The sequence below is a fragment of the Stylophora pistillata genome, chromosome 9 (genome assembly GCF_964205215.1).
Source record: "Stylophora pistillata chromosome 9, jaStyPist1.2, whole genome shotgun sequence".
Classification (NCBI taxonomy): Eukaryota; Metazoa; Cnidaria; class Anthozoa; order Scleractinia; family Pocilloporidae; genus Stylophora; species Stylophora pistillata.
The window spans coordinates 20,519,788-20,533,935 of NC_142527.1; the positions used below are offsets into that span (position 1 = coordinate 20,519,788).

General features: G+C 38.6%; 2 protein-coding genes across 2 annotated transcripts; one reads left to right on the forward strand and one right to left on the reverse strand.

Moving 5' to 3' along the window:
• Positions 1 to 3,521: 3,521 nt before the first annotated feature.
• On the reverse strand, positions 3,522 to 11,503 carry LOC111338822 (protein YIPF6). The gene is made up of 6 exons (XM_022945361.2): positions 11,344 to 11,503; positions 11,120 to 11,198; positions 10,933 to 10,975; positions 9,806 to 9,934; positions 7,791 to 7,948; positions 3,522 to 4,595 (listed from the first exon to the last, which is right to left on the reverse strand). Exons 1-6 carry the CDS (start codon positions 11,470 to 11,472, stop codon positions 4,480 to 4,482), a joined length of 654 nt encoding a protein of 217 aa, XP_022801096.1. The 5' UTR covers positions 11,473 to 11,503; the 3' UTR covers positions 3,522 to 4,479.
• On the forward strand, positions 4,648 to 6,828 carry LOC111338821 (coadhesin). Its single transcript, XM_022945360.2, has one exon. The coding sequence runs from the start codon at positions 5,380 to 5,382 to the stop codon at positions 6,235 to 6,237; it is 858 nt and encodes a 285-aa protein (XP_022801095.1). The 5' UTR covers positions 4,648 to 5,379; the 3' UTR covers positions 6,238 to 6,828.
• Positions 11,504 to 14,148: the final 2,645 nt, after the last annotated feature.

The following is a 14,148-nucleotide window of genomic DNA, read 5'->3' on the forward strand; positions in this document are numbered from 1 at the left end:
GCGTCTGGGGTTGGGCGTTGACTGTTTGGCCATTTAACTCCCAAACGGATCTCATTTAAAATTCTGCTTTGCGTCTGCCACACAATTTTTATCATGTTAGATCAGAGAATTTGGTATTGGATCAACTTTTAATCCCCTAATTGATATTTTTCTCTATTCTTATCTATTGATATTGCAAGGAGAAATTCTGTCTTCGCTCGTGGAAGTTAAGGGCTTAAAACACACTTATGTTAAAACAATACAGCCATAAATCATAACAGCGCATTGTATTTAGGAATAAGTACACATATGAAAAGGTAAATAAATGATAAGGTTACCACTAATCAACAACGAATTTATAGCGTCGCCGTTAAAGCACGTTCAACAAGAACTATCATGGCAGCTGCTATTCATAATATGCTATGCATGATAGGCTCTGCCCTCTTACATTTGACTCTGTAGAAATAATTTTACAAGAACTATAACGAAAAACACAAGCTTAACACTTCTAAGCAAAATACATCAAAGCGTAGATTATTTACCTGAAGAAACGTTGTGCCGAAAACCGAAAACCGAAAATTGGAAATCACAAATCCTTGACGTTCATTCATAGCCCCTCAATTCAGCAGAAGAAAGATTCGCCGACTTTAACAGGACTGTCGATATCCAAGGTAATAGGATCGAAATTATGTGTTCGTTGAATCCATAGAAAACTGGAAAAGACGTCGACTTTTCTTGTAGGTCGCCGATGCTCTTTCCACGTGCAACACTGAGCGCAAATATGAAAATTGATTTAAAAAATAATTTGTAATTCAAATGAGTTCTCCGACTGCTTGAAAATAAGTTTGGGCCAGTTTCGTTCAATTAAAAAGGCTTTAAGGCTGATTTTAGACATTAGGAAATTCAATTGAGAGGTGCAAACATTGTTTTTATTTAAGAAATATAAATTCGAGTATAGATGAAATTGAACTTAGAAACATTTCACTTGAGCAGTATTTCAGTTCATCCATTTACTAAGTGCGGTGGTCATATTCTTCATTGCTTACGCTGAAGCTCGCGAGACCTTAGGATGGTATGATGGGATCCTGAACAAAGGCTCAGCCATAACCAGTTGCAACAAGTGCAAATAACCAAATGCTACAAATCCAAATTTGGATTAAAATGCATGAACTATACCCATTCTGTTCTCCGTCAGTTATATTTCCACAACTGGCAGTAGCGTCGCGATGTGATTGGCCAGTTTAGCTGTCGTCGGTAAGAGTAGAAGTGAAGTGAAACTTTATTTAAGGAGGAAACCACATTACCCTTCGGTGGTTTTCATGAGGGATCTCCATATAAAAATAAGTTAATTAATTACGACAATAATTGTAAAATATTCGAAGTAGAAAAACTAAATACATTAAAAGAATAGAATTAAGATAGATGAAATAAATTAATGAAAACTGAATATAATATTAATGGACAAAAAGAAGAGAAGGTCATATATTATTAAAATATTGTTTCTTAAAAATCCTATAATTCACCGATGTCTTCAATGATCCATTTAAGAGTTCCATTCATTAAAAAACATGTAAGCCGACTTAGATTTCCCCCAGTTAGTTTTTATTCGAACCTTAGAAACATAGATTTATTTCTTGTATGATGGGCGTGAATTTCCTCATGCTTAATATTATCATAATTAAAATCATTATTTTTTGTAATATAATTAAAAATAAAAGATAATCTATGAAATTTTCTCCTAAGAGCACAGACCACGCTAAACCACTGTCAATTTGATGAGTCGCAAGGGATCAAATTTTGAAGAAAAATTGGAAAGAAGGACGAGAACATTCAAAGGCCAACCAAAGATTAATAAAAAACAACGAGGAATGAACGCCAAAGGACTTGAAAGAAACCTAATTTCTCCAATGAGAGACGTGGACGATAACAAAAGCAATGTTATAAGGAGAAAGGAGTCTTACTTTCTTTTTTAACCTCATTGATACAGGAACTGTTTAGGTAATGCACTATCCCTCTCTTTTAAAACCCAACAGCTCAGTGTGTCAAGTCATTGTACTAGATTGCTGTGTTGTATCCTATCGTGTTAGTGCAAGGATTATATACCTTTTTGTACGTTTCTATACTCGTGTGCATTATATCGTGTATGTAAAAGCCTTGCGAAGACGTGAACAAGGCTTGACTAATTTACTTTCGGAAAAAATAATTCTGAACATTGCCAAATTACCAGCGGAAACTATTGTCACAATAATAAAAGGCAGCAACCATCGCTCGGCACAAAATTTTCAATTTGGTTATTTATTCCCAGAAGCATCCGAAAGGTATCCACTCGTTCCGTATTCACGGTCGTTTCGGACCCAGTCCATTCGTACCCAAGTTCAGACGATTCGTACCCAGTTTGAATCGCTTCGTACCCGAACAACTGGATGATTCGTACACGTCCACATATTCATCCTTTCGAAATATCTCCCGCACAAGTGTGCGAGCAAATGTCGATTATTGCTAAGGACAAGTTCGTAGTCAAGTAAGTAAGATACAAGTACAATTCTGTTGTGTAAACTTGTGAACTCGTTAACAATAGCAACGAAATTATTGCCTGGAGTCGATTCCACGACCTTTCGCCTGCGGGTAGAAGAACAGTCCATTGCGTCAAGTGAGCAAATTTAATTTAAAACTGACGATGGGCTTTCGGGGAGTGGACCAAAAGTTTGAAAATACCAAGTTACACTGAAATACACTGGCCTCAATATTTCACCCCTTCAGAGTCCACAGCCACTTTGACTATTACGTTTGATTGCATCGTTTACATATGGATGCTTTCAGGGAAGAGATAAAGTTGATTTTAGTTGCACAATCACTACCTTTATCACAGCATTCATTGACCAATTTACATATAGCTATGCCTAGTTGGTAACATGTCATGACCGTACCACTGGTCATAGCACCCTCGATTGCTCCCACCTTTTCAACTAAAAGCGGCGCTTAACAAAGTCCACTTACAGAGAAATGGGCCTCGTAAGAGGATATTTGAGCCTTGTAAGAGGGTATTTGAGACCCAGTGTTAAACCATAGAGCACCATCGACTCGTGTACCCATCGGGTACCTATTCTTCCTTTTGTCGTCCCAAAGCCAAGAAATCCTAATCCAAGAGAGAAATAAGGAATGGGCAGCTAGAACGGTTCATTCCATTACTTTACTCACAACATTCTGGCCTCATCAATCACCTTTTTTGGAGACGACTTAAAACGAAATTGTGGAAACGTTCGGAGAAGGCATATCCACTTTCAATGAATGAACCTGTCTACACAAGTGACTGCTTTGTGGGAGTCTTGAAGCAATCCTCTACCCGCCCCACCCAAAACCAATCTTGAAGGTATTTCTGGGGGGAGGGGGAGGGGGTAGGGGGCTGTTTCTTGTATAGCCTTGATCTCTGCCGCTTGCCCGAGTTCTTTGTTTTTCCTCAAGAGAAAAAAGATAGAAGCCTGGGCTAACTTTATGACTATCGGCTATTTATGGAGCCCGTTTTTCTCATGACAACTGATAACTCGAATAACAATGTAGCAGTGTTTTATTTCGGTTATGCACTACATAGGGCTTCGTACTTTTAAAGTCAGTAAAAATCTTCATTCTTTAATTGTCACAATATTCTTGTTCGTGAAACAACTTCCAACAGTTTCTTAACGTTTGACTTGCTCAATTGATTAAATATTTCATAACATTTTTTTTGTCGTTTTTTTCGTTTCGTTCGGTTTCTTTTATTTTCTTAACATTCTAAATTCGTTAATGTTTCATAGACCTTGTAAATGTACCTAAGAAAAGAGAGAAGTCCGATCGCAAGCACTTGCTCTGTCCAAAGGACAAAAAAAGGGATATCGATTTCAAATTCACCGTAAGTACTTTTTTTCTACTCTATAAAATAACGCTGTCATGACGAGTCACTATGATCATATTTGAAACAAAAATTCCTGTTATTGAATGCAAAGGGATAAGACTGGACAGTAATCGTCATCGGAGCAACTCCTAAAAATTTTCATACTGAGTGTATACATCAAATATTACCGTTCAGTTAACATGCTTCTTGTATAACTTAAGATTATTTTAAGAGACGAGTTTCTGACCGAAAAGGTTATAAACAAAACTAATGCAAAATCTTTGGGTAAGCGTTACGTTGGTTCATCCTGCAGTAATATGACTGCGTGACAATCCAAACGAATATAACAATACACCGTAGAACTGGTGACAAATAGCGGTAAAGAGACTAGAAAGACAAGAGTCACACCCCTCTAGATAACGAGCGACATATCGGAACCAGCTTTGCACAACCTTGCACAGCTTTTCCTACTCGCCTTCGTTTGCTCGTGTCAGGAAATACTCTTTGCCCACATGACAGCCCCCAAACCCTCCGGCACTTCTTACAATACTTCTGCTTAGAGCAGGGGGTACTCTGTCTACCTTCGACTGGGAGGTTTGCCAACTCGTTAGAAAGCATTATGCTTCGTGTATTCAGCCCGAATGGGAAATAATCATCCAACTGATGACAAAGTAAAACAAGAATATTGGATAAACTGCAAGTGCTTTCCTGTTAGCCGGCTGGCTGTCACCAAGGAACTTCACAGAAGCTGTAAAGGAAAGAGAAATATAAAAATAGATGAGACATGTTTATCATCTTGCTCGTTTGCACCTCTGTAAAGCCTTGAATTCTGGCCAACCTCCCAACCACGCACAACTAACTCGTTCGCCGAAAGGACAACAACATCAGAGAAAATACTGTATTACTATTGAAGAAAACACCGAAACAACCAAAATTGTAAATTAATCGTAAACGAGATAAATAAATGGAAAGAAAAAAAAAATACAGTCCGTAAAAAGTGGACTTCTCGCTGCTTATGAATTCCGAGCCTCTTCACACTGATAGACCAGAATGATTTCATTTTCCAGTTGTATTTGACTTGCAGGACTCTAAGCAACGACGTAATATTCGCATGGAATTTTACAACGTATTTACTTTTTATTCAACGCATTTACTTTTTATTCAACGCTGCCGCTAGAAGTTGACATATGATCTATCGTTTCGTACTTATTCTTCGGAATGAAGTCCTTAGACTCTTGACCTTTTATCTTCGAAAAGGAAAATGTCGCACCGAAGCTAAAATTGCGACTCTTTAACCATAGTTAGTCCCCTCTACCAACTATGCTTTAACGATGAGAAACTTGGGAGAAAATAATTTATGCTTAACAAGATGTCGCGTGCCACGTGTGAATAATGCATATTTTTCACCAATAACAATAAGGAACCAACAATGACACGGTTGGTTAATTCTATGTTACGAGGACTCGATGAAAGTTGTTATTATGTAAAGGTTCGTAAGGAAATAGAGCTTAAAATCAAAATATTACACGATCATGTGTTCTAGAAGGCTTCTACCAACGCTTGGGCTTTCGGTGGTTCTGTGTTGTGTAACGTTTGGTGGATATTACTCGTTTCTTGAGGCCACTATGGACGGAGGCTATACAGAGTGGTCTGCATGGAGTAACTGCTCGAAAGACTGCGGTGAGGGATTTCAAACACGATATCGAACTTGTGCTCAACCGTCTCCTGGGAGATACGGAAAAGATTGTTATCGTTTCGGCCCGGACAAAGACAAAAAGCCTTGCTTTTTGAAAATATGTGCCATCGACGGAAAATTCAGCGATTGGAGCGGTTTTTCGGCATGCGATAGATCGTGTGGCGGAGGAAAGCAATTTAGAACTAGGCAATGCAACAATCCACCGGCGGTTTTCGGAGGAAAACCCTGCGAAGGACCACCGCGGGAAGAACAACTCTGTAATACTCACGAGTGTCCGGTTGATGGCGGATTCACGCAGTGGAGTGAGTACGGGCCGTGCTCTGTCACGTGTGGAAAGGGAATTAAGACTAGAAAGAGGACCTGCTCAAATCCGCCGCCGAGCAATGGTGGAAAGCCTTGTACGGACCCTGCCGAGGAATATACCCAATGTGGCGATCCATGTGCAGTCGACGGCGGTTACACGGAATGGACCGAATACGGACCATGTTCCGTAACGTGTGGAAAAGGAACTAGGATCAGAACAAGGACATGTACAAATCCAAGGCCAAGCGATGGCGGAAAACCTTGCAGCGAACCCTCTAGAGAATATATTGCCTGCGATGAGGTAGCGTGCCCGGCGATTCAAAAACCAGAAGAAACGCATCGAGACAGTCAACTCGCACCACAATCTGATCGACAGGCGCCGGCTTCGTGACCACAAGAACAGAATCAGTGTAACGAATGCGATTTACTTGTGTGCACCAGTAATAAGAAATTGTATGAATAACTTGATTTCTATCAGTGTAGTTCTAAGAGGAAGATTTCGTGACAATATTGGCGTGTTGGTGAATGACACGTTACAGATGAGTTCATATCAAAGGTGTTAAACACCTTTCAGGGTCCAAAGAGATCTCTATAATTATTACTCGTGTTTATAGTTTGATGTTCGAATGGTCAGTTTGCAAAGCGATGCAAAGTGGCAAAAAAGTGGAAAAAAAAAATCTCAGTTTTCTTAAAATTTAGGCAGAAATGGGTTGTTATTTAATACTTTGTAAAATTAATGCATATTATGAATGGGGAGGGTAACAAATTTTCATCAGAACTGTGGCAAGGACTCAAATCATTTGGGTTTTGCTTTGAAATTCTGATTCGTTTGGGTCAAATCTTTCATCACTCACAGAGTATGGGGGAAAATAAATAGGGATAGCGAAAAAAAAAAAAGAGAACAAAGACAAAAGAAAAATGAAACAACACAGAACCAAAACAATAAAAGAGTGGAGTTAATAAAGGGAACACAGAAATAGAACGAAGTTGTTGTTCAAAACATTTGCACTAACGCCTACAATCCCTGTCAAAAAGCTGATGCTCTTGTACAAGAACATTAACCTCCATTAGAGATGTTCCTATAGAGAGCCAAGCATACTTAGTACCTTTTAAGGAAATGCTCACAAACTCAAGAAGCTCTTGATTGTTCTAAAGAAAAATTCTCCTTGAAATGTAAAGGGAACTGTATGGAGAACTTGCATACTGATGTGAAGAAGTAAAGGGCTGAAAGACCTTAAAACCCTTAAACTACCAGAAATGATTGATATGTAACTTCTCCCTAATATATTTAGACATCATCCAGCAAACAGTTAATGAGAATATTCAAAACTTATCAGGTAGAAGTTGTTATCTTGATTCAAAACCAAATTCCTATAACTTACTTACAGGGAAATGTGTAGCAGCTAGAGGGGAGAATTAACAATCAGATCTTGGAACTTAAAGGGATCACTGGCAAAGTACCACTAATAATAATAATAATAATAATAATAATAATAATAATATAGATCAATTTCTATAGCAAATTTCCACGTAAATGCTTTAATGTGCTTTACAACACTGTGCGAGGGACTTTTCCAGACTGCCGGCGGCAGTTTACAACAATTAAAGAAGAAATTTTACAGATGCCCCCCTCCCCCCATTCCCAGTAAACAGACCAGACCACATCACAATAATCTCGTGATGTGGGTTCTTTAACGTCCCCTGCCAAAATTAACTAATTGATAGGTGCAAGAGACGGGACCTCCAGCTTTATGTCCTATCCGAGAAGACAAAGCAATGTGAGTGAAATGTCTTGCTTAAGGACACAACGTCAAGCCCCAGCCAGGACTTGAACCCGGGCCATCTAACCCAGAGTCCAGCGCACTGACCACTGGACTACTCACGCCTACATAGTAAGTTACAGAGGAAATAATTTCTCCAAAATAACAATAGCACCTTACTCACCAAATGTTGACCAAGCAAATCCTAATAGGACAACAATGAATCTGACAGCAAATAATGCCAGTGTTTGCTTTGTAATTAAAATCAACCGACAGACTGTTAGTGCTATATCCAAGGGAAGAATACAATATCCTAGAACACAAACACTCTGGAAAAAGGATCTGAAAAAATAAGAACAAAGAATATTAATATCATTGATATGGCTTTTGATAAAATTTCAGCAGAAAGTATAGCAAATTCTGAGGATGAGAATTATTGTTTTCATTGGTTTTTGTTTTATTGTTTGTTTGATTTTTTTTTTCAGGGCACACCTATTTCAAAGTTTTCTAGATTTGCTATGGAGTTTCTTAATCATGACTCCTTCCACAGCATCTTGAGTAACCATAAAGCCACCTGTCCACAACTAGTAATAGTAACTAGATTATCCCCAGACAAACAAAATATCCTCTCTAATTTCCAGTTCTAAATCACTAATATTTGATGAACAGTGTAGAAACATATATGTAAAAGTTCACTCAAACAGCCAAAAAAAGGCCTCACTACAAGCAAACATTCCAAAATTGATAGACTCACATCAATTTTTGATGTATAATGTGTTTCAGATTATTAGTCCATAATTAGCATTTTTTTGCTTTGCTTAAACTCTTTTTTAACTGAAATACTCTATCATAACTGGACGAAAAAATGAGAGTAAAAAATACAGGTATCGTAATACACAAGTACAGTATATCTCTGTACTATAGCCACTTCCCTATGAAAGCCACTTTCACTGTTACTATTTAAAAGTGTTTGTTGTGGAGGGGTTTTACCGTATAGGCTTTGCCTCATTTAGAAACAAGGTATGGTTAAAACATATTTATTACACGACTCGGGCAGTCAGAGGGTCAATAACTAAAATCAACCAATCAAAATGCTCTATTGCTGGTCCAATATTCTCTAAGTATTGGACTGGGCACTGTCCCGAATGGTCCCGAATGGTCCCGAATGAAACCACACTTGTGTCCCTTTGAACTTCAGTCATATAATAAATCTCTCATTAACCAAGCTTGCTCCGGACCCTACTAGAAGAATATCAGCCCTCGGTCTTTTTTGTATGGACCTCGCTGCGCTTGGTCCATACTGTCAAGACCTCGGGCCAATATTCTCCCAGTATGGCCCTCGCACTTGGTCAATAAGATATATATATTCAGACTAATGAACATCACTTTCAATGCCCTTAGATTATCAACATCCAAAATAAAAAAAAAGAACAGTGACCAGGGTGATAATTCATATTTGCATATGAAGTCATTCCATGTTTCAAAATTTCCTCTTTCAGTGTTTGGTCTATAAAGCCTTTTATAGCAGTTTTGAAAGGCTTAAGTCAAAAAACCAAAAACCGTTTTTTATGAAAAAAGCTTTTAACCAGGGAGTGCCTCTCTACCTAAATATGAATTTCAGCCTTTGTTCTTTGATTTTCAATCTTATACCTTATTATCACTTATTTTTGTATGACTTTAATTTCGTGTGTTTGGAATAAAAATACTTCGCGGGACTTAAAATTTGTGATTTTGACGAATCACCGTTTTTCAAATTAAATTTCGCGAATCAAGTACTGGTGCTTGTTTTTTAAACTTCCATTTCTGTATTCTATTTAACCATAACAGATGGAAACTTCAAACGCAACAAACAACTGGCGGAAATGTTCAACAATGTCAGCAACTTAGTAACATCTTTTAAAAGGGCTGATACAACCAAGATGAGTGAGATGATGAGGAATACATGTAAGGGCATGCATTGAACTGAAATTTGAGCCATCCCGCTCATAAGTAAACTCTAAGCAGGCAGAAAGCTTAAATAAGGGATTTTATAAAGGTCTCTAAATTTCACTTCTTTAATTTTCACAGCACCATTATTTTGCGGGACCTTAATTTCGCGAATACTTCTAAATCGCAAAATTAAGTCTTGCAAAAATAAGTGATAATAAGGTATCTCAAGAGGCCAGTGTGAGAATATTGCAAATACTAGCCTGTACATACATTGTTCCACCCAGTAACTTGGAATTCACGGTGACAACCAGAGCTCCAACCCAGACCACCACAAACACCTCAGCAAATTGAGGTCCTCCATCACTGTTACTGTCAACCACAGTGTGACCTTGAAGCATCCTTAATGGAAATGATATGACAACAGTAAATGACAGAAATAGCAATGAATATAAAGAGTACTCAGCTCACCTTCCTCTGTCTAGTGTGCTGAGTCACGAAATAGAACTTAAAAGAGAAGTCTGGTAAAGTCTTAGAATATACATAGTCTCCTTCCTGTACAACATGGTCTTATTGACATCACATTGTAATTAAAAGTATATATCTCATAAAATAAACCTGCTTTTTTACTTAAAAAGCAGAGCAACATATGACAGACACCTTGTTTCAAGCAGTCTTTAAATGCCTTGCTACTCACTTCCAGGCTAACCAATTATAATGCTTAGTATACAGAATAAAAAACCAGGAAAGATTTATTGCTGCTCAATGTTTCGGAATCATCATGACTCCATTATCAAGAGACTGGAAACGAAATGTCGAGCAGCAATAAGTCTTTCCTGGTTTCTTATATGCCCTTGCTTCAGCAAATCAATACTGATCAAATAGTGCACAGAACTACAGCAAATTAATCAAGCATATGACCAAATTCAACTTTCCATGACATTATTTGCACACATCTCAGAATGCCTATTTAGCAAGACATAGTTTAAATAAAAAATGAAAAAGGCTTTATGACTAATTTTTGCTTCAGAGTTAAATTACGGTAACAGCATAAGTGTAAAATCTCTACGAGGAGAAGTATACATAAGGTAGCCCAATTGACTCCATGGTTACTTTAAGTTGTTACAAGTATGCTTATATCGTATGGCCACATGCAAACAAAAACATGCGCGTGTAACTAAAAGGACGGAATAAATCAGATATATAACTCAGTATCTACCTTTGATTGTAGCAATGATTCGAGTTTGTAGTATTTCATCTTAATTTTAAAAATTATGAGTAAAAGACCGTTATAAACACGTTGACCGCTAGTTGTAAAGAAAATTTAAAGCATGACTGCAATCGAAGAAAAAAGGGTAAACTTAGCTAGAAAATTGTCTTCAAAGGCATAAATTACTTACATAGCTAGAAGGACACAAAGAATTAAAGGACCCCATAGATCCCCTGAAAATAAAGGAACAACCAGTGATTATTAGTCAGCCTTTATCAAGCGTTGTCAAATATTAGATGGTCTTGAAGATAAGTGATATTACGATCAGATCGTTTATACGTGAAAAAACAGCAGCCGTATATATAAATACATCTTACAATCACGTAGCAGGCTTTTACTTTGTCTTGGAACAAGCACATGAAGGAATTTCTTGCTAACTGCCGTCAAATCTCGCTTCTATATGGAAAAGAGGAAATAAGAAACGAGAAAGATTATTTAAACCGGTGTCTAGATCTTTCAACAATCAGGAACTAAAACATACATGCTAGAGCTAGAATTTTCGGCACCAAATACGAATGAAATCATTTGAAATAAAACTCACTAAAGTTACAGAAACTGGTTCATCTAGAGTGCTAGGTTCTTCATCTTCCTCCGGGGCACCAGGCACAGTTATATCGCCTTCAATTTCCACATTCACAGCCGTCGGTACAAAGCCAGGGTCCGACGCCATTTTGCATTTCTCTTTTTAGCCGGAAAGCCGCTAGTCTTGGAATCGCGGGCGTTGTGGAGAACCAGCGAAGGACTCGGGTGAGTCCAGCTTTGCGACTGAAATGGCTTTTGGCTACATAGAAAACAGAACGCGCTGTTACTTCGGAGTAACTTCAGAATACCCGGCCGCTCTGGTCATCCTCATTTACATGTGTCGGGAGGTTTCGAAGAACGAGGCATAACCCAATAGAGGCTGATAGGGCCTGTTTACATGAGCCGGGCTGATTTCTTTTGTTTTCACGCTTTGGCGAACACCAAAACAAAAGAAATCAGCCCGGCTAACCGGGCCAGCCCGGCTCATGTAATCAGGCCCATAGTTTCGAAAGAAACTGTTTGGGGCTGCGTCGGTGGGAGTAACGAAATAATTTGGATATATCAACAAAGTTGAAATGGTAAATTGGCCACCGTAACGATTACAAAAGCTGACGTTTCGAGCGTTAGCCCTTCCTCGGAGCACACACAACCCACAACTCCTCTATTCGCTCCGACGAAGGGCTAACGCTCGAAACGTCAGCTTTTGTAATCGTTACGGTGGCCAATTTACCATTTCAACTTTGTTGACATATCCAAATTATTTCATAACCCAATAGACACCATTCTTATTCACTGACATGCAAATGATGGCGGGGTATTCTGCTGCTTAGCCCAAAAGTGTCTCACCAAGCATAGGAGTTATTCATGCAATAGGGGTTATTCATGCAATAGGGGTTATTCATGCAATAGGGGTTATTCATGCAATAGGGGTTATTCATGCAATAGGGGTTATTCATGCAATAGGGGTTATTCATGCAATAGGGGTTAGTCATGCAATAGGGGTTAGTCATGCAATAGGGGTTATTCATGCAATAGGGGTTATTCATGCAATAGGGAATAGGGGTTAGTCATACAATAGGGGTTATTCATGCAATAGGGGTTATTCATGCAATAGGGGTTATTCATGCAATAGGGATTATTCATGCAATAGGGGTTATTCATTCAAAAGGGGTTATTCATGCAATAGGGGTTATTCATGCAATAGGGGTTATTCATGCAATAGGGGTTATTCATGCAATAGGGGTTATTCATGCAATAGGGAATAGGGGTTAGTCATGCAATAGGGGTTATCCATGCAATAGGGGTTATTCATGCAATAGGGGTTATTCATGCAATAGGGGTTAGTCATGCAATAGGGGTTATTCATGCAATAGGGGTTATTCATGCAATAGGGGTTATTCATGCAATAGGGGTTATTCATGCAGTAGGGGTTAGTCATGCAATAGGGGTTATTCATGCAATAGGGGTTATTCATGCAATAGGGGTTATTCGTGCAATAGGGAATAGGGATTAGTCATGCAATAGGGGTCAGTCATGCAATAGGGGTCAGTCATGCAATAGGGGTGAGTCATGCATTAGGGGTCAGTCATGCAATAGGGGTCAGTCATGCAATAGGGGTCAGTCATGCAATAGGGGTCAGTCATGCAATAGGGGTCAGTCATGCAATAGGGGTTATTCATGCAATAGGGGTCAGTCATGCAATAGGGGTTAGTCATGCAATAGGGGTTAGTCATGCAATAGGGGTTAGTCATGCAATAGGGGTTATTCATGCAATAGGGGTTAGTCATGCAGTAGGGGTTATTCATGCAATGTTTCTGTAACACAGAATAGGTCTTAAATGGCCAGATGGGTCAACAATAAATCAAAGCTGATAACAATCGATTTCCAGTGCCGTTTATAATAAACCAAACAGCCTTACTAACTGCTTTGCCAATACAATTTAATTCAATTTCAAGGTTAATGAACAGCCTTTAATATTTGGATCTAAAAGCTGGTAATTTACAAAATAACTCAATTACATATTTACATATGAATAAAGGCTGATAGTTTCGAAAGAAACTGTTTGGGGCTGAGTCGGTCGGAGTAACGAAATAATTTGGATATATCAACAAAGTTGAAATGGCAAATTGGCCACCGTAACGATTACAAAAGCTGACATTTCGAGCGTTAGCCCCTCGTCGGAGCGAAACGACGTCGCTCCAACGAAGGGCTAATGCTCGAAACGTCAGCTTTTGTAATCGTTACGTTGGCCAATTTACCATTTCAACTTTGAGATACAATGAATATAAGAAGTTCTTATATTTTGAACTGCGGTACGAGATACGTATGATGCACGATCCTCGCAGTAGATAGCGCTATTTATGCAATAGCGAAAATCAGACCTGAAAAAAATCAGGTCTGTATGGGACTCGAACCACTGATCTGATTTTCGCTATTGCATACATAGCGCTATCTACTGCGAGGATCGTGCATCATACGTATCTAGTACCGCAGTTCAAAATATAAGAACTTCTCATATTCATTGTATCTCATTTATCACTTTCACGGGTTTATTACGAATCAACTTAACGGCCTGCTCCCAGTTGGCTTGTTAGCTCAATTGGTAGAGCGCTGCACTAGTATCACAGAGGTCAGTGGTTCGAGTCCCGTACAGGCCTGATTTTTTTCAGGTCTGATTTTCGCTATTGCATAAATAGCGCTATCTACTGCGAGGATCGTGCATCATACGCACTTCAACTTTGTTGATATATCCAAATTAATACATATATACATACAGCTCCTGTTGAAAAAGACTAAAAAAAGTCCGCCTTAAAGTTAAAGCCGT